The sequence below is a fragment of the Antechinus flavipes genome, chromosome 1, assembly GCF_016432865.1.
Source record: "Antechinus flavipes isolate AdamAnt ecotype Samford, QLD, Australia chromosome 1, AdamAnt_v2, whole genome shotgun sequence".
In the NCBI taxonomy this organism is placed as follows: domain Eukaryota; kingdom Metazoa; phylum Chordata; class Mammalia; order Dasyuromorphia; family Dasyuridae; genus Antechinus; species Antechinus flavipes.
Window position 1 is genome coordinate 645,243,159 of NC_067398.1, and position 18,387 is coordinate 645,261,545.

Genomic DNA, 18,387 nt, shown 5'->3' on the forward strand with positions numbered 1-18,387 from the left:
GCTAGTAAGTATCTGAGATCAGATTTAAACTCAGGATGATGAGAATTCCTGATACTAAGCCCAGCCCTCTACCCGTTGTGCCACCTAGCTGCCTGTGAATGGTACTATAGGAAACAATAAATAAAAGAAACCAAGAAAAACCTGGGAAGACAGGAATAGATGAGGAATAAAGTAAAGAGAGCATGAAAAAATAATAAACACAATGACAAGAAAAATAATTTTTTAAAAAATGAAATCAAACATTGTATTATAATGCTTAATTGTGACTCAGAGAAAAGAGGAGAAAATACATCTCCCTCCTTTTACTGGAGAGGTAGGGGACTCTAGGTACCAAGTATTCCCTAGTCTGGTAAACTCAGTTATTCCTTGCATAAGATGATTTTGCTGTTATGTTTTTGTTTCTTTTAGGCCTTTATAGAAGAAATGGCTTTCTAACTAGGGATTGTGAATTAGATATATTTAGAAAAAGATGCAATATAAAAGTAAAAGATATAAATGAAACTAAGAAAAGAAAGATAACTAGAGAAATAGGTCTCTGTGGGACAGAATGTTTAATAAATTTAAGTTCCTGTGTAGCTCTCTCTAGTAATAGACAAGGAAGTGCAAAGGCATTGATAACTTCATGGGAAAGTAAATGTCTGCTTTTTTTTCTGTGCATATATCTGTGTAGATGTGTGTCTGCTATGTATATGTAGGACTGATAAAATTCTGGTAAATTATGTTTGCAATTGGTCTAAGAGCAGGCAGGAGAGGGGACGTGCAGAGAGAAAGGTGCCTATCTATTCCTGAGGCATAAGGAAACCTCAAGACAGAGTCATCCATAAGGAGGTGACTGACGTCCTCACATCATGGCCCAGAAGAAGGCAGGTCCAAGGCTGAGTAGGAGTGCTCCTAGCAGAGCAAAGGGGCTGCTCCTGATCCCATCAGCCCCATTACACAGGTCTTTTGAACAGCAGGAATAACCCACTTCAATGATAGATTGGGGGATCGACATATGGGCCTTTGAAAATGATTCCGTGAAAAAATTTACACAGGAATTAGTACAACCCTTGAAGTAAAATTTGTGGTTCTCTTGCCCTGTGGAAAACAGAAGAAGAAAATTAATGACATTCATAGCTTAAATCACCAATTAGAAATTCTTTCTCCCCTTCCTCCCCTACATTCTGTTTCAGCAAAAAAAAAAAAAAAAAAGTGGTCTCCTCCTGAATTCCTTCACATTATAAGTCCAGTATACAGACTACTATTCTTCTCTCCCAATCTGAATCCTATAATCCTCAAAACCCTCCTTCTTCAGGAAAACTTCTCTGTATACTCCAACCCACAAAGATTACACCATCTTCTGAACTCTTGCTATACTTCTGCTTTTACCCATTTAAACAACTACCATCCCAACTAGTTCAAAGCTCTCCTCACCTCTACCTCACACTACTGGCTATTGTCATCAATAGCCCTCAAAGTGAATTTCTCAACTTCCAAGGTCTCCCTTCCCTCCTAGCAATCTTTCACATTGCTGCCAAATTTATAACCCCAAAGCATAGATCTGAGCATGTCACTCCCTGATTCATGAAGTTCCATCTTGCCTCTTGAATAAAATACAATTTGATTCTATTTGATTCTGAAAGCCCTTTACCATCTGCATCTGAATCCAGCTTACTTTTGTAGACATTATTACATACATCTCTTTGTATGCTCTATTTTCCACCAAACTGGCTTGTTCGTTGTCTTCTATATGGCATTCTATCTTCTGTCTCTGTGCTTCTCCCTGCACAGACTAACCTCCGTTCCTAGATTATTCCTCTCCTTTACCACCAAGCCATGAAATCCCTGCCTCCTTTTAGATTCAATTCAGACCCCACCTTCTACTGGAAGATCCCACTCCCTGTCTCCTTAAGGTTACTCTATACTGATTTTATATAGTCATAGATACATATAATTTTCTCTTAATAAGTTATTCTCTCCAGTAGAATATAAACTTTTTGAAGGTAGGGACTGCATTGTTTTCTGTTTTTGTTTTTGTATCCCCAATGAGCAATATAGTACCTGACATATAAGTAGGTACCTAATAAATGCTTGTTGAAGAAATGCTACTTCATACAGCATTTAGTACTAGCATCATGAATGCGGGGCTAAAAAGAACCTCAGAGAGAATTTAATTGAGACTTTTCATTTTACAGTTGAAGAGAAGAATCATCTGTAAAGCTCCTATTATGTATGTGCCAGGCTCTGTGCTAAGTGATTTTTATACATATTATCTCATTTGAGCCTCACAACAATCCTGAAAGATTATTCTTTCTAACTCCCTTTCTCCCCCATTTTACAATTGAGGAAATTGAGACAAATAGAAGTTAACCAACTTTCCCAAGTTCATATATTTGGTAAATATCTGGGGCCAAATTTGAAATCAGGCCTTCCTGACTGCAACTCTATCCCCCAATGAACAACACCAGTTTCCTCAATGAGGCAATGAGGATAAGGAAAAAGATTAAGCAACTGAAGCCGTTTACCCTGTGTTGCATTTGTAGTTAACGGCAGAAGTTGGTGCAACTTAGAATCCTAGAATATGAGTGCAGGAGGGGACCTTAGAACACAGAACCACAAAGTTCTTCTATTATTTCTATCCTATTAGTGACCTGATAGTCAGGAAAAAAGTGTCAAAGAGTAATGGTCAGAGGCAGCCACACTTCTGGGAATGATGAAAGAGGTGGCTGAGATGGTCAGTATGGGTGAGTTAAAATAAGGCAAGGGGTTCACTTAGAATCCAAGAGAGAAAAGCCTTCCTCCTTCAAGGAATAATGAGAATTAAAAATAGTACTGGGTTTGGAATTGAAAAATCTTTATTTAAATGCTAATTCTACCAATTAATAACTTTGTTTTTCTTTCTGTGTCTGTATGTGGCAATTGGGATTAAGTGACTTGCCTAGGGTCACACAACTAGGAAGTGGTAAGTATTTTCACTGAATTTAAACTCAAATCCTCCTAACTTTAGAGTCAGCTCTATCCACTGTATCATTTAACTGCCCCACCAACTTTATCAAATTAATTTATCTCTCTCTGGGTCTCAGTTTCTTTCTCTGTAAAAATTAGGAAACAAGACAAGGATATCATTAATATTATTTCTAGTTCTACCTTAATCCTCAAGAATGTGAAAAGAAACATTAAGAGTTGAATTCATGTAAAAGTATGAGGTCTATACTCTACAAAGTTCATCTTCCCTCATACTCTTTCTTGATTCCCTCATAGGCAAGTATTTTAGACATGGAAACTGCAGCCCAGAGAAGTTAAGCATTTTGCCCAAAGTCACAATCATAACAGGCAGCAAAGGCTATCCGAACTTAGAATCCTAGAATAAATACAGAACACAAAACTAAAACTAAACACAAAATACCCATCAGGACTGAAAAACCATCATGGAAGATGGCATCAACTTGGTTATGGAATAGTCAGAGGGCTAGAATTAAAGTCAAGGAGATCTGAGTTGGAATATTGTCTCAAACACTTAATAACTTTGTGACTCTTGGCAAGTCAACTAACCCGTTTACCTCAGTTTCTTCAGTCTCTAAAATGGAACTAATAATAGTGCCTACTTCTCAGTGTCCTCATCTGTAAAATGAGCTGGAGAAAGAAATGGCAAACCACTGCAGTATATTTGCCAAGAAAACCCCAAATAGGGTCACGAAGAATGGGCACGTTTGAAAAATGACTAAACAATCTCTTATGGTATTGTCAGATCAAATAGTATTCATAAAGTACTTTGCAAACCTTAAAGTACCATGTAAATACTTATTTTTTAAAATTTATTATTGTTCAGACATGTCTGGCTCTTTGTGACCCCATGGACCATAATGTGTCAGTATTGTCTGTGGGGTTTTCTTGGCAAAAGGACTGGAGTGGTTTGCCATTTCCTTCTCCAGTAGATTAAAACTAATTGATTAAATGGCTTGCTGGGGGTCACAAAGCTACTAGGTGTCTAACGCTACATTTGCACTCAGATCTTCCTAACTCCAGATCCAGCTCTTTAGTCACTGAACTATCTGGCTTCCTTCTATATAAATGCTAGTTATCATTATTATTATACCAGGTTTAGGGTCTCACTCCAAGTGTCTACCAACGAATTTCTGCAGAAGTATTAAAATAATAGCAGTTTTCTGTTTAAAAAAAAAAAAAAAGATTTTTCCTCTCCACTGGGAAGCTGTCCAATTGAAGCTCATTTAGGAAAAGTCAGAAGATTAGGCTGAGATCATGTATCCACACATAAAGATATATAGATGTCCAGCAGAAATCAAGCCCTACAAATTGCCTTCAATTCTTTGTGAAATGTCAACCTTCTCCAAAACCTAGTAGATAAATGATCCACATGAACAAACTAGTTCTCTTCATCTGATCACTGAAAATCTAGGATCCACTGGTATCAATTAATGCCTCTGACCTGAGAGAAATTATTTTCTATTATATCAATAACCAATTTTTAAATTAGGATTGAAGTTTTTACTTTCTGTTTCCTCATTTAGGAACCAGCCCTTGCAGGTTATTTGGTCATTCTCTGAAGGATACTGCTGATGAATAAGATTGCTCTGTGATCTTAGGCAGGACCACACCCAACTAGAAGACCTTACAAACAGAAACTAATCTGGGTGAATTCTAGCTCTTAAAAAGTAAGTCTGTGTCTTTGTAGTCCCCTTCTTGTGACCTAATGTAATTCTTTTATGTAGGAGAAAAGCAAAACAGAATAGTCTGGGTAGAGATAGATTCCTTTGTTCAGGTTGCTAGAGGCAGCTGAATTGGCAGGGTTGAGTCATATTCTCAACAGGAGGAGCTAAAGACTTTAACTCATATTTTCATTAATATATCCACTCTCTCATTAATTATTAACCAACCAGGGTTGATTTTCACCTGGGCCCCTCCTTTTCCAAAGCATTTAAGCATGCAGGGATCTCCATAGTTATGTCTTTGGTTACTGAAACTACTGACCATCAATTTATGGATTATCAGCTAGCCTAATTAATAAATTGATTATTAATTATGCAGAGATTCCATCTCCCAGACTTTTCATTCATCTCAGACTTGAACCTTATCTATCTCCTCACTTCAGTACCTCTATTTCTAGTAATGATTCCTGGATTTACATGACTAACATGGTACTTATTAACCTCCCAGCTAGGTCCCTTTTTACTCTTTATCCCAATCAGTTTTTGAAGCTGTAGCTTCTATCGTACAGTTCCAATGATCTGGGAGGTGGAGGGATGGGATATCTCTCTATAAGTAAGTAAGATCACTGGGTGTAGACGAATTTAAGAGATCTAGGGTTGGGTTCTGGCTCCTCAGTTCCATTTACTAGATGCATGCTTTTAAGCAAGTAACTTCTCATTTCTAAGATTCAGTTTCCTCATGTGTGTAATATAAGAGGGATGGATTAGGTGATCTAACCCAACTGGGTCTCTTCCAGCTCTGAAATTCAATACTCTATGTTAACTCCCCTTCTCTAAAAAATGAAAGGGTTGAACTAGAATATTACTAAAGTTCCTTCGATTCTAATACAGTAAATTTCAAATATCAATTCACTTGGTTGAGAATAAGGAATGACCTTGCTCTGGTCAAACAATTCTCATTACATGGGAAATATTGGAGATTAAGGGTAGCACTAGGTTGTTTTGAATCCCCTCCATTATAGTTCCACTTATCTAAGCTCTCCAATGAGCCTGGGATCTTGAACATTGGCTGGACTCTAACTGGACTCACCATTTTTGTCTCCAGCTTCCAAACTCCCACAGTGAGTTGATGACCCTGGGCACTGAACAGAGGTGCACTGACTGGATTGCTGTACCTTGGTACAGTTGTAGCATTTGAGAGAATGAGCTGTAAGGAAGAAATCCCTTTGGTTAGATAGACTGAGGAAGGACATCCAGAACTGCAGTATAAAGACCTACATGCTCCACCCCTAAGATATCCATGTTTGAGACAAAGCTCTGGAAAAAGCAGACCTCTTTCTCAGCTCAGACCTCAAGGGTCAGAATTCTAAAGAGGGCAAGATCTTCCCACAGAAGTCCCAGCATTCTCTCCTACTACCCTCTACCCATCTCCCAAAGAGACACCATTTACCTGACACATGCAATCACTAAATCTACAAATTCAAAACCACAATCCCTTGAACCAAAAAAAAAAAATAAACCATCCTTCCCCCAATACTAAGACTCTCCCTCTTCCCAGTTCCAGATTTCCCTCCCCTATCACTAAAAAAAGTCTCAAGATCTGACCTGGCTCTATACAGAGCAAGATGCTCAGCAGAACAGGAAGGAGGACTCTCATGGTCTTGGCTATCTCGGCCTGGGGGAAAAACAAGATAGAGTATTTTTATTCAAGAGTATCCAATATCCTTAAGCATTTACCCTAATTCCTAGGACTCCATCATGCTCTAGGCCCTCTCCCCTCTCCTCCAACTGATCTTTGAATCTCAGTGACTACATTCCTCACTACCACCCATCCCTTATGATGCCCGTGTCCCTCCTGGTACTCTCATTCCACTGAGACTCCTTCACATCCTTCCATACAAAGAGTTCCCTCCATCAATCAATCAATTGTAATCAATCAGGCATATCCCAGACACAGTGCTAAGCTCTGAAGATACAAAAGCAAAATTGAAAACAAGGATCTTAAAGGCTAGGCAGGGAAAACAGCATGTATGTACAAAAGAAATACAAAGTGATTTGTCCAGGAAAACATGAGAAGTCCGAGGAAATAGAAAAGCGCTCAATTTGTACCTAAGCTGAAGCTTGAAAAAACTAGAGATTTTGAGAGGAAGAGATGAAGAGGAAATGCAGGATGGCAGCTAGTGCAAAGGCAGGGCAGCGGTATAGATAGAATGGTCTGAAAGCAAGAAGGCTAGTTTATCTGGGCTACAGATTGCGTGGCGGGTAGCACAGTAAGGCTGGGAAGTTATATTGGGGCAAGGCTGAAAAGGCCTTTAAATACCCAACAGAGGAATTTCCATTTTATCATAGAGGTAAAGGGGAGTCATTTGGAGTTGGTTAAGTAGGAGCATGAGATGTTCAGATTTATATTTTTAGAAACTCAGTCTGGCAATTGTGTTCATTGGCATTTGAGTTATGGAGAGGATTTTGTATTGTATTTTGGTGGTTTTTGGAGGGAATGCATTTTTGCACTGAATTTTGGCCACTGGATTTTTGAGGGAAAGACAATGGCTATTGTGATGATCCAGGCAGAAATAAGAAATCGACAGAAATAAGGCAGTTCAGAGCCCCCCCCCCCAACAAAAAGCAGGGGTGGGGAGGAAAAAGAGCATATTGAGTTAAAGAAATTGATAAGGGCATCTAAGTAAATATGAAATATATATTACGTAACTTTGAAGGCATGCTACTGGGTTGCAGAAGAAAGGCACTCCAGCAAAAATACCAGCTGCTCAGCTCCACCCTTTCTTCTTCAACCAGGAATAGACTGGCACTCCAGCTCCCACCCTGATTCACCACAACTGTGTGGCCCCAAACTTATCACACTGCCCTCAAGCCAACTCCCAGACAAACTGATATGGCTTTCTCTATCTCTCACTTCTCCCATGCCCTGCTTTCCTCAAGTAACAGTAATTGACTCTGGTATCAGTAATCAAACAACCCCCGTCCTAAGAAGGGTTTATCAATTAATTGCCCTAACATCACACACCTTCCTGTGACTTCTCTGTCCCTGTTCTCTAGCCACCATTCCAGTCCAGAGAAAGATATGGTCTCCTTCTAATGGAAGATAAGCTTTTTATGGGCAGTGACAATCTTCCTTTTCTCATCTGTTTTCCCATCACTTAGGCCAGTGCCTAGCACGTAAGAGAACTCATAAATATTTATTGACTGATAACAGAATAAGTACACAATGTAAGTTATAAAGATGGTAGTGGAAAGGTTAGGGAGAGTTTTAAAAGCCAAATAATTGATAAACACTTTCATTCATTCATTCATGGATGAAGCACTAAAATTATCATCTGTGCTTCTAACCCAGAAATGAGAAGGGAGCCCAATCCCCTGCCATCTTTACTCCTCCAACCCAAATCTAACAGTGCACACCCATTTCCACCCTCCCCTACCTAAACACTTTAGACCCCACCTTCTTCTAGAAACTGGCTGGCCCAGCAGAATGACATGCAAGAGAGTTAGTCAAACTCTCTTCCTATGCCTAAACGTCTCTCCCATTGGCCAAAATCGTACCAAGAGCACTGCACCGTATGAGTGGTTGGTGATGGGGGTTGGAGGGAAGAAATGTTCCTTCCATAGGGATTCTAAATTGAAAGCTGCTTTTAGAGATCATCTAATCTAGTCCACTCATTTTACAAACTCCCTGGAGACCTGGAGAAGTCAGCTGGCACAAATTCAACTAATTAATAGTAAATAGTAGAAGCCAGATCCCAGTCCAAGGTTCTTTTTATTCCCAAACCACTGCCTTTTCCACTATAGACTTCTTTAGACTCCTGATTTAAAATAAAAATAAATTTTTTTAAAAGTTTAAACACTAATAGGAAGTGGGTCGAGGAAGAAAAAAATGATTTTCTAAGATACTTCCTTCTCAAGGCGGAAGCCATTCGGAGGAATCAAGATCTAGACCAGGAGAGGCTTCTCGGAAATCCCCCAGTCCCATTCCATCATTTTAGGTGGTTCAAAGGAGAATTAACTAGCCAGAGTTTATACAGCCAGGTACCCAGATTTCCAAGTATGGCAATGCTCTTTCCACCGCGGGTGCAATGGGCGGATGGAGCCGAGCTGGTCCACTAGGAAGGACTCCACCCTCTCCCCGCTCCCCACCTTTCTTTCTCCCTCCGTGGGGTTCCTGCCCGGCGGTTGCGGGCCCCCCTCACCTGCGGGACAGCCTATTGTGACCGCGTCAGTCTTTCCGCTCACGACTTAGCTCAGCGCAGTGCGGGGTCTGCTTCCTCCTCTGGTGCCACCCTGGCTGAGGGCAACTGGTTTCAGTTAAGCCTGGGAGTGGCACTCGCACCAGAACTCAACTCCGCCCCTCCCTGACCAGGCAGCATGACGCTTGCCTCCAGTCCTTTCTCTCCTTCCCCTCCCCCCCGCACCTCCATCCCGGGCCAGTGCCCAGGCGATTGCTCTCTGATTTCTCCCTCTCCTCGTGACCCGAAGCACTTTGGGCTCCGCAGGTTCTAGTGGAGCCATCTTGACCCTCTGTGGCCAGCCTCGGCTCCATTACCAGACTAAGTCCAGGATTAGCTAAACTAGCCTTGATCGTAGCCTTGGCCCCAGGATCAGAAAAAAGCCCCGGCCCTTACCCGGGTCCCAGGCTAGCGGAACAAAACCTCCAGGGCAGAGGTGGACTCAGACGGCAGCCTACCCACCCAGCCCAGCCCCAACCCCTGTCCGGCTCCATTCGTGGACTGTCCCAGTCCACCGTGGCCGCAGACGACCCCAGATTCAGACTTCGGTCACTACCCCACCCCGTCCTGCTCCATCCCCAAGCGGGTCCAGCCCAGTTTCACTCCAGCCATCGAAAGGCGGAAACTACGGATTTCTGAGCGGGGATAGTAGCTTTCAACTTTGTGCTGCGAGTTTCGCAAGTAACAAGAATTGGAACGTGAGCTGGGAGTGGATCGAGCCCCCGTTTTGAGTTGAATTAGTCTGATTTCTGAAGCTTGGGCAGCATAATCCCTCTAAATTGACCCTGAGAGACAGTGAGTCAGCTTGATTTAAAGAGGGAAGCTGGTAGGAAAGAAAGAGAGGCTGTTGTTCCAGAGAGATGAAGGGAGGGGCCTTGGCTGGGGACCCTAGTGCAGGGGAAGGGGAAGAGGTGGCGCCAAAATTACTAACCAGAAGGATTAGATTCTAGAGTTTAGGGGTTGTTTAGGACCAGGGGAGTCTACAGTCGTGGCTAATGGTTCCTTAGTGTTTTGTTTCTGAGCCGGTATATTCCTTTGCTTTCTTGGAGGTAGGTAGAGGACCAAAAAACACATTATTGAACCCCGGAGGGTACTGTTGCTGTTATTGTTGTTGTTTGTCCTTCCTTCTCGAAGAGGACAGCGACGTGGGAGAGGTAATGTCACGACATGCAACTGAATTGGATTTAAGTGAGGGAGGCACCTGCCTCACTTTGCCCTCCAAAGCCATCTGGATCCAAGTGAAATACCTCAGTTTCCCTGAATTATGTTATGTTTCCCTGAATTGTAAAAATTCAGCTTCCCTGCATTAGTTTCCCTGAATTATAATCTCAATTTCCCTGAGTTAATATGCTTTGCCGCCCTCCCTCCACCCCCTTCCTGACTGAGATAATTAGGGCTGTGGAGTCTGGCCGCTCTGACATTCTAAAAGAATCATAAAACTCCAGATGGCTTATTTCAAATACCTGAATGGCACCCTTTGTCTTTCCTGCTTTAGACTTTCTGTCTCTTGTTTGACTGCCTTCTTCACTCCCAACTTATCAAAATTTATAGTCCCTTCTGAAATTATGACTTACAAGATGTTTCCCCCCCTTGCTTTTGTTTCCCTGATAATTGGAGCTCTATAAAAGTTTCTAGAATTAATTACTAGATGCTGAATGCTTTGAGACAAGAGTCCGATTCAGCTGACTAGTCAAAGCTCTCCATTGATAAAATATTAAAAACTCTAATCTCTGTCTTTGCTCAGTTTCTCCGCACTACACAAGAACCAGATATAGATCTAGAGGACTAGAGATGGCCCTGGATGCAATGGGAGGCCTCTACAAAGCTAAAGTCTTCAACAGATCTCAGTTTGGCTGAGGTCACACCCACTCAGTGATTAAGGCTAGGTAGCAAGTGAGACAAAGAATCTCCTCTTTCATCCCTCTCCCCTCCAAAAAAATTCTAAATGAATGAATGAATGAATGAATCTAGGAGGGAAAGATTCTTGGGAGGAGAGTATAGAAACGGGGAAGAAAGAAAGAAGTTAGGCTCCATCTAACTACTCTCCTTTATATGAAAGAATGCTTAAGTCACATCTTTGTCTTTTCCAGGTCTCAGATTCTTGAGGCATTAAAATCAACACCTCTTCCCTCTCTAAACCTAATCCTAAATTATCCTAAATTCTAATCCTAAATCTATACCTAATTCCTAAAATCCTCGGTTAACTCTAGGGAGGATCTACCTAAGGGAACTATGGTGTGCTCTCCAGAAGTGGTTCATTGGGGGATGAGGTAGGCGTGGGCTGGAGGGACTCAAGACTGCTTTACCTCCTCCCTGCCCACTAGCTAATTGCTTCTCAGAATTTCAGGCAATACAATAAATATTTATTGATACCTGCCATGTGCAAGGCATTATGCTAGCTGCTGGAGGCACAACAAAGTCAAAAGAAACAGATCTTGACAACAAGGTTACATTCTTTTGGGCATTTATAGTCTGTACATAAAATACAGATGATTTGGTTGGAGTTTAACACCAGATGATGGTAGTGAGGTACAGACATCAAATGTTGGGATTCGGTCATGTGAAGAATTCACAATGGTCTTTCTCTTTGGCAAAAGGTTGTTTATTTAGAAGAGGTCACAGACAAAATGAAGAGATATAATAGATCCCAGGAATGCTAAATATGAAATAGAGTTGGGAGAATACATAGCAAGGAAGGGATTAAATTAATTAATGATAGAAAAGACAAATTCTCTAGTGAAACTCACAATCAGGAGAAAGGAAATACTTGATGAGGTGGGAGCATGTCATTGACTGACAGGCTAAATCCTAAAAGGGATTTTGTACTCGAAAAGAGTTAGTAATAAGAAGGAGAAAGAAATCATAAGGCATGGTGGGTGGATAAGAGGAAAGACACCCATGACATAGGGTAGGGAGGAGGAGAAAGATAGCAGGAAGCAGAGTGCAGTGGTGGGCTACAATTCCAAAAGGGATTCAACAGGATGGGATGAGCCATATGGAGATTTATAGGGGAAATTTAATCTCAGGGGTTTGCCATAACTTGAATTTCTGACTGAATATAGCAAGATGGAACTATCTATCAATGATGAGGAGACCCTGAAACTCTCTGAAAACTTCTTCAAAGAGAAAGTCTCCTTGAATCCTGGCTCTGTAGGGGACCCCACCCGAGGGAAACATCTTCATTCTGTTTTTCTGGGAGATGGACACTACTCCCATTGACAACACTCACTACTGATTAAGCTTCCCATTGAATTGAAGAGACACTCATTCAATTCTATTCAGATTCCAGCTCAAGCTGAAACCCAGCCCCCATCAGAAGCAAGCCTCAGCTTGTAGCCAAGGTTTCTATTACAAAAAGAGCCAGTTTTAAACCCAGTCTTTGCAAAGGACCTAATATGCCATCCCTGGCATGGCAGCAAACTCTGCCTGCTGAAATAATATTCTCTTTCAGTGTTACCCTCTCTTTATCTTCACCTATTTCCCTAACGAGACTTTATCCCTCTCTCTATTAGAAACTTTACTTCTCTGCCAGGACCTTGCCACTAAAGAGTTCAGCCTTTCTATTCATGCATAGCAAAGGCTGACTTCCCAATGCCAATAATAAAACTCTTTTTATCAGACTAGCTTTTCAGGTTCTTAAATTTCTTTATGAAGGACCTCTATGCCACCAAAAGGGGGTTCCCACAACTCCCTACAAATGTGTCAAATCCCAAAGGGGATTTAGGGGAGCCAAACCTCTTCATTTGGCATCCTGAACCCCGAACCTGCCACTAACCTCATCATTTAACTCCCTGACCACCAGGAACCCTAATCTCATCATTTTGTTTCCCTGAATCTAATCTTATCACCTCCACTGAGAGTAGGACTGTTAGGTTGAACTGATCAGTGCTCTTCCCTGCTTGCCTCTGGAAATCATTTTATCAGTACCTTAGGCTTTCTCTGTCAAACCTACCTAGTTACTCAAGAGGAAGGAAGGAAGGAAGGAAGGAAGGAAGGAAGGAAGGAAGGAAGGAAGGAAGGAGGGGGAGAGAGAAAGAGAGAGACAAAGAGAGAGAGAGAGAGAGAGAGAGAGAGAGAGAGAGAGAGAGAGAGAGAGAGGAAGGGAGAAAGGAAGAGAGGGAGGGAGGCAGGAAGTGTGTGGGACAATAATATCCACAAAACAATCAGAAACTTTCAGAGAAAGAAAAAAGCAAAATGGGTTTATTAAAATCTCACAAGAAAGGGATCTTCCATCTCACAAAATGTTTGTCATTAAGGAGTGCAAAGTATAAATTGCAAAATATCAGATTAAATAGAACAGAAGTCCCCCCCTTGACCTTTTCTCCCATTGTTTGGGGGAGTCCAGACTTACATCCTAAACCCAGAAACAAAAGAATAAACAAGTCAATAATAATACAAGTAGATATCCTAGAATAAGAGAATTCAAAGCCATAATCATGTTTAAAAGAAGTATTTAAATACAAATTAAGAGGTGGTGGGAAAACAGGAGGGGACAAACACCTGCAACTTTTAGTTATAGTTCATTTTGTTATTATAAAGTCTCAGGTCACAATTGTATTTAAGACTATATTCCCATGAGAGTCTTCAGTTAATTCAACACAGAAGGAAGGAAAAAAGAGAATAAGATAGAAAGAGAGGGAGGAAGAGAGACAGAGAGAGAAAGAAAGGGAAGTAGGGAGGGGGACAGAAGAAGGAAGGAAGAAAAGAAGGGAGGAAGGAAGAAAGGAAGGAATTCAGGAAGAAAGAAGAAAAGAAGGAGCGAGGGAGAAAATGAGGGAGGGAGGGAAAGAGGAGGGAAAAAAGAAAGAAAGAGAGAAATTGGTAGGTTGTAGCCTAGGATGACTATCTTGAGTTTAAAGGGGAGTAAAATGAAATAAAGCTGCAAAGATAGAAGGGAGCTGAATTGCAGAGGCTTTATATACTAACTAAGCTAAGGAGCTTGTATATCATCATCAAATATAGTCAACAGGAAGAAACCAAAAGGTTATTTGGGTATGGGGTTGTTGGATTGGGTTTTTTTGGCTGATTTTTTTCAGATCACACAGCAAATTTTTTTTTTTTTGAAGGAGGGAAGGTGTAGAGAGTTGAAGTTTTATATCAAATACAGCATATGATTTCTTCCTTCACCATTTTGCCATTAGATTTGATGTTTATATAAATTCATCTAAGTTCTTTGATCAGTACTAGGAAGTCCTCTCCACATACATGTTTATAGTAAATATCAGCAAAATACCAAAACAAAATCCTATGTTGCCAACAACAACTATTCCTTCTTGTGACTTCAGAATACTAGTTGCAGGAGAGAAAGAAAGGGGATGGAGGGTTGAATAATTATGTAGATGGATAGATAGAAAGGTGATTGGATAAATAGACAGACAGACAGACAGATGGGTGGGTGGGTGGGTGGATGCATATGATGTGGGTGATATAGACACCAGATGACGGTAGGTACCAAAAGTTGGGGTCCAGTCATGGGAAGAATTCACAATGGCCATTCTTTTTGGTAAAAGTAGATGTATTTAGGAAAGAGGTTATAGACAAAATTAAGGGATACAATAGATATTAGGAAGAGTGAATATGAAATAGAGTGGGAAAGCACATGAAAGACAAGTTTCTCAGGAGAACTCACAATTACCTAGGAGAAAGAGAATACCTCATGAGGTTGGGGCATGCTCTTAGCTAGCAGGCTAAATCCTGAAATGACTTAGTATCCCAAAAGAGTTAACTGTAAGGAGAAGTTGGAGTTGAGAAACAGAGTAGAGTTAGGAGAGATACTACATGATATGGGGGAAAGAGGAAGGAGAAAGACATCTCAAGGCACAGTAGCATCCTGCAGCCATGGGATGACCCATCAGTAGATTTTATAGGGAAAATTTAACCTCAGGGTCATGACTGGGATTTCTGACAAGGAATGGCAAGGTGAAACTGCTCACGACTTCTATAGAGGGTGGGTCTCAGGGATTTGATATACCTCATATTTCTAACTGGAACAATTTCTGAAAGGGAGGGACCATGGAGCTAAACTGATCTCTATCAGTCTTCTCCCTGCCTGTCACAGGGATGAATTTTTATCAATTCCTCTGCTAACCACATCTAACATTGGAGATCTCATCACATAGACGCATGAAGAGAAAGAAAAAATAGGTAGATGGATGGATAGATATGGGAAAGAAAGAGAAATATTCATGTCAGACCACTCAGCCCTGGCTGGCCATTGTTCCTGCTTTCCTCATTTCCACCATGACACTCCCTTTTGCTCAACACTGGTGAATCTTCCCATTCCTGCCTTCTTTCAGTTGCTTCTGTCCTTACAGCTTTTGGCATTGAGGCTTCATGTTCTTTATGGACCATACTGTCTATTGTTACCCCTAAGGAGATAAGCAAAAGAGAGTTTTCTTCAGATAAGAAGGATGTTAATGATGTAGTGTACTTCCCAGGGAGGATATAGCAATAACCCTAAGGCTATCTGGCCTTGGGCGTGCTGTAGTTCCACAAACAATGCTGGCTGTCAGATAACAATCTGGTTGTCAGTAATAACAAAGTTTCTGAGACTATCTAAGTAATAGAATTCAATATGTATGTGCAACTGCATCTCTAAGCCATAGAATTTAATACTCCTTCAAAACCACCTCTAAGACCATTCCTCAGTTGTGCCTCTCAGCCATAAAATTAGCATATAGTGACTCGAACCACCTGATCTTTCTAATTTTTTTCCCTATAAATTTGTCTCTTACATCTGATTCTTTGCTAAATTCTTTTGGAACTTAGCCACAATTAGCAGCATAGTAAATCTTTGTCCCTTAATCAGGAGACAAACTGAGTTTGTGAATTCTTTTGCCATACCTGTGACACTAACCTGGGAACCCTAACCTTGTTGGGATGTCCTCCACCTCAGCATTTGATGGCCCACACGGGGAGCCCCAAATTTTATATCCTCCTTGTTAAGGTGTTGTGCCACAGTTCTCTTTTATTATCCTGACTCATTTCCCCTAATTATCCTGACTCAGTTTCCCTAAATTGTCCTGCCTCAGTTTCCCTGAATTGTTCTGCCTCAATTGTTCTGTTCAATCCTGCAAAACCACCCCTCCCTCTTAATCATCAAAATAATTGATAAGGATAAAGGATCTTATATTTTAGAATATCAGAATGCCTCTGCTATCCCCAGCTATCAAAATATCAGATATCATCTTATGAAGATGCTTCTTCCCATCTCCAGTATCTCCCCCCACCCTGTCAGAATTCCATTCCTGCTCTCAGCTCTGACTCCACCCCTGCCTCAGTCTGCCCTCTGTATCTGAGCTATGTGTATATATGTCTTTGAGAGCTCAAATTGTTTGCTGGATTCTTAAAGACCACAGTCTCATTCAGCCCTGGGACCAACCCATGGATCTATTTGGTCCCAGTAAATCTCTTGTTCTCTAATCTCTATCTTGCTTAGTTTCTCCAGCATTACATCTTGGAGGCTTCCCACTGAGATATTAGAAAATGAGAGCAGGATTAGAGATCAGAGACCTTCGGGTCTCTCCCTTGGGCCTCGGGGGCTGGGGATCTGGGTTCTCTGCTTGGAGAGGCTGGCCCTTTGGATTTGTTTCCAGAGTCTCTGGGAAAGAAAGCAGTTTTCAGTCATAGCCACACATGCCTGACCGTGGACACTCCATTTTGGCCACTGGAGAGTAAGTCTGAATGTTTGTTTTAGGACATAATCTGATCTGTTTCCCTGTTCTGTCTGTCTGTGCTAGCATCCGGATTCTCAGAATAATAAAATGCAGACAGGCATTAAATTCTGAGAAGGGTATCATTCTGGGATGCTTGGGTGATCTCCTCTGGTTTGTCTTCTAAGACACATCTGGTCTGATCTGATTTTGAGTGCTTTTTTGGGCACTCTCTGGTTATGTGTGTTAAATGTTGTAACTGCACAGTCTATGTCTGTGTGTTCTGTGTTCTGTGTGACTTGTCTGTCTGTTCTGTTGGTTAAGAGCTCCGCTAAAGTTTTAAGAACAATGATTAAAAATTGGTTATTTCAATGTTGTAATTGGACTTAGTATAAAATTTGCTTGTGATATTAAACTTTTAACTTGTTGCACTAATTTGTAAGTATTTTAAACTGGCTGATTTTTTTTTCCCCCCTTTGGAGCAGATTTCAAAGCCAGCTAGTAGGATTTCAAGGCAAAGAGCAATAAAACTTTACCTGAATGAAATTCAAGCCTGACCTAGAGTGGGCTAGGCAGATAAGACCTCTGGAGGACAAAGGAGTTTGTGCTAATTGCTTTGGAACTCAGGCAGGAGAAAATATTTGATTAGGAATTTTAGGATGATTCTGAAATTATAAAATAATTTTACTGTTGCCTTTGCATGCCAGATTTGTTCTGAGTATTCTTTTGGGCAATTTTAAAATTGTGGGGAATAATTTTACTGGTGCCTATGCAGGCTACATTTGGTTATCTTAAGAACAAGAACAATAGCTTCTTAGAGAGAGGTTCTGTTAACTTGCCTGAAAGGGGTCACATGCCTCTAATTAGGCAAAGTATGTTACTTTCTGAAACTTTGGTAATTACATTGGGTAATTTGTTATATGTAGCAAGAGGGAAAGAGGAAGTTGAATAGGGAGACAGGAAGCATGGTGGAGTTAGGAGAAATGCCATGTGGAATAGGGGAAGGGCAGAAGGGAGGCCATGTGAAATCCCTTTCCCCCAATTAAGTCTGATATGGAAGGTCGGACGTGGAATCCTCTCCTTCCTTCTCTCCCTCCACCCCCCCACTAAGTGTTTTCCAGCTTGGTTTTGGCAAATGATTTCAAGAGAGAGGCCCGTTTTTAAGTTAATTGACTGAATATTTGTTTCTTTTGATTGGGAAATCAAAGGTGCCATGGTCAGGGGCAAATGGGTAGCTCAATTTGCAAGCCTGTTTTCCTTGGCCTGATAAATCCATCTTCTGGTGTCCTATGCAAAATATGACAGAAATGTCTCTAGGTCCATGTGATGAAGGGACCCCAAAATTCTCTGAAAACTCTGTCAAGAAATTCTGTTTGAATCCTGCCTCTGTGAGACCCACCCCAAGGAACCAAGATAAAGTGATTTATCTTGGTGGGACTAGTTGAAGTATTCAGTTCCAAAATTTTCTATCCCTATTGTTGGCTCAAAACCACTCCCAGTAAGGGGTCTCATCTAGGCCTGGGGGCAGTGACAACAGTGAGGGAATCTCATTCAACTGAAACTTCTGTCTCAGATTTCCTTATAAAAACGGCAGATTTTAAACTTACTCCTTGCAAAGGACCTAATATGCCATCTCTGGCATGGCAGCAAACTCTGCCCACTGGAATATTCTCTTTCAGCCTTACCCTTTCTTTATCCTCACCTATTTCCCTAATGAGACTTTATACCTCTCTGTTGAGATCTCTCTACTAGAAACTTTACTTCTCTGTCGGGACCCTGCCACTAAGGAATTCAGCCTTTCTATTCATGCATAGCAAAGGTTGACTTCCCAACACCAATGATAAACTATTT

The 18,387-nt window shown here is 41.2% G+C and overlaps 1 protein-coding gene across 1 annotated transcript; it reads right to left on the reverse strand.

Annotated features, from left to right (window-relative positions):
- Positions 1–215: 215 nt before the first annotated feature.
- On the reverse strand, positions 216–8,965 carry LY6H (lymphocyte antigen 6 family member H). The gene is made up of 4 exons (XM_051971229.1): positions 8,849–8,965; positions 6,252–6,321; positions 5,737–5,853; positions 216–1,077 (listed from the first exon to the last, which is right to left on the reverse strand). Exons 2-4 carry the CDS (start codon positions 6,301–6,303, stop codon positions 842–844), a joined length of 405 nt encoding a protein of 134 aa, XP_051827189.1. The 5' UTR covers positions 6,304–6,321; positions 8,849–8,965; the 3' UTR covers positions 216–841.
- Positions 8,966–18,387: the final 9,422 nt, after the last annotated feature.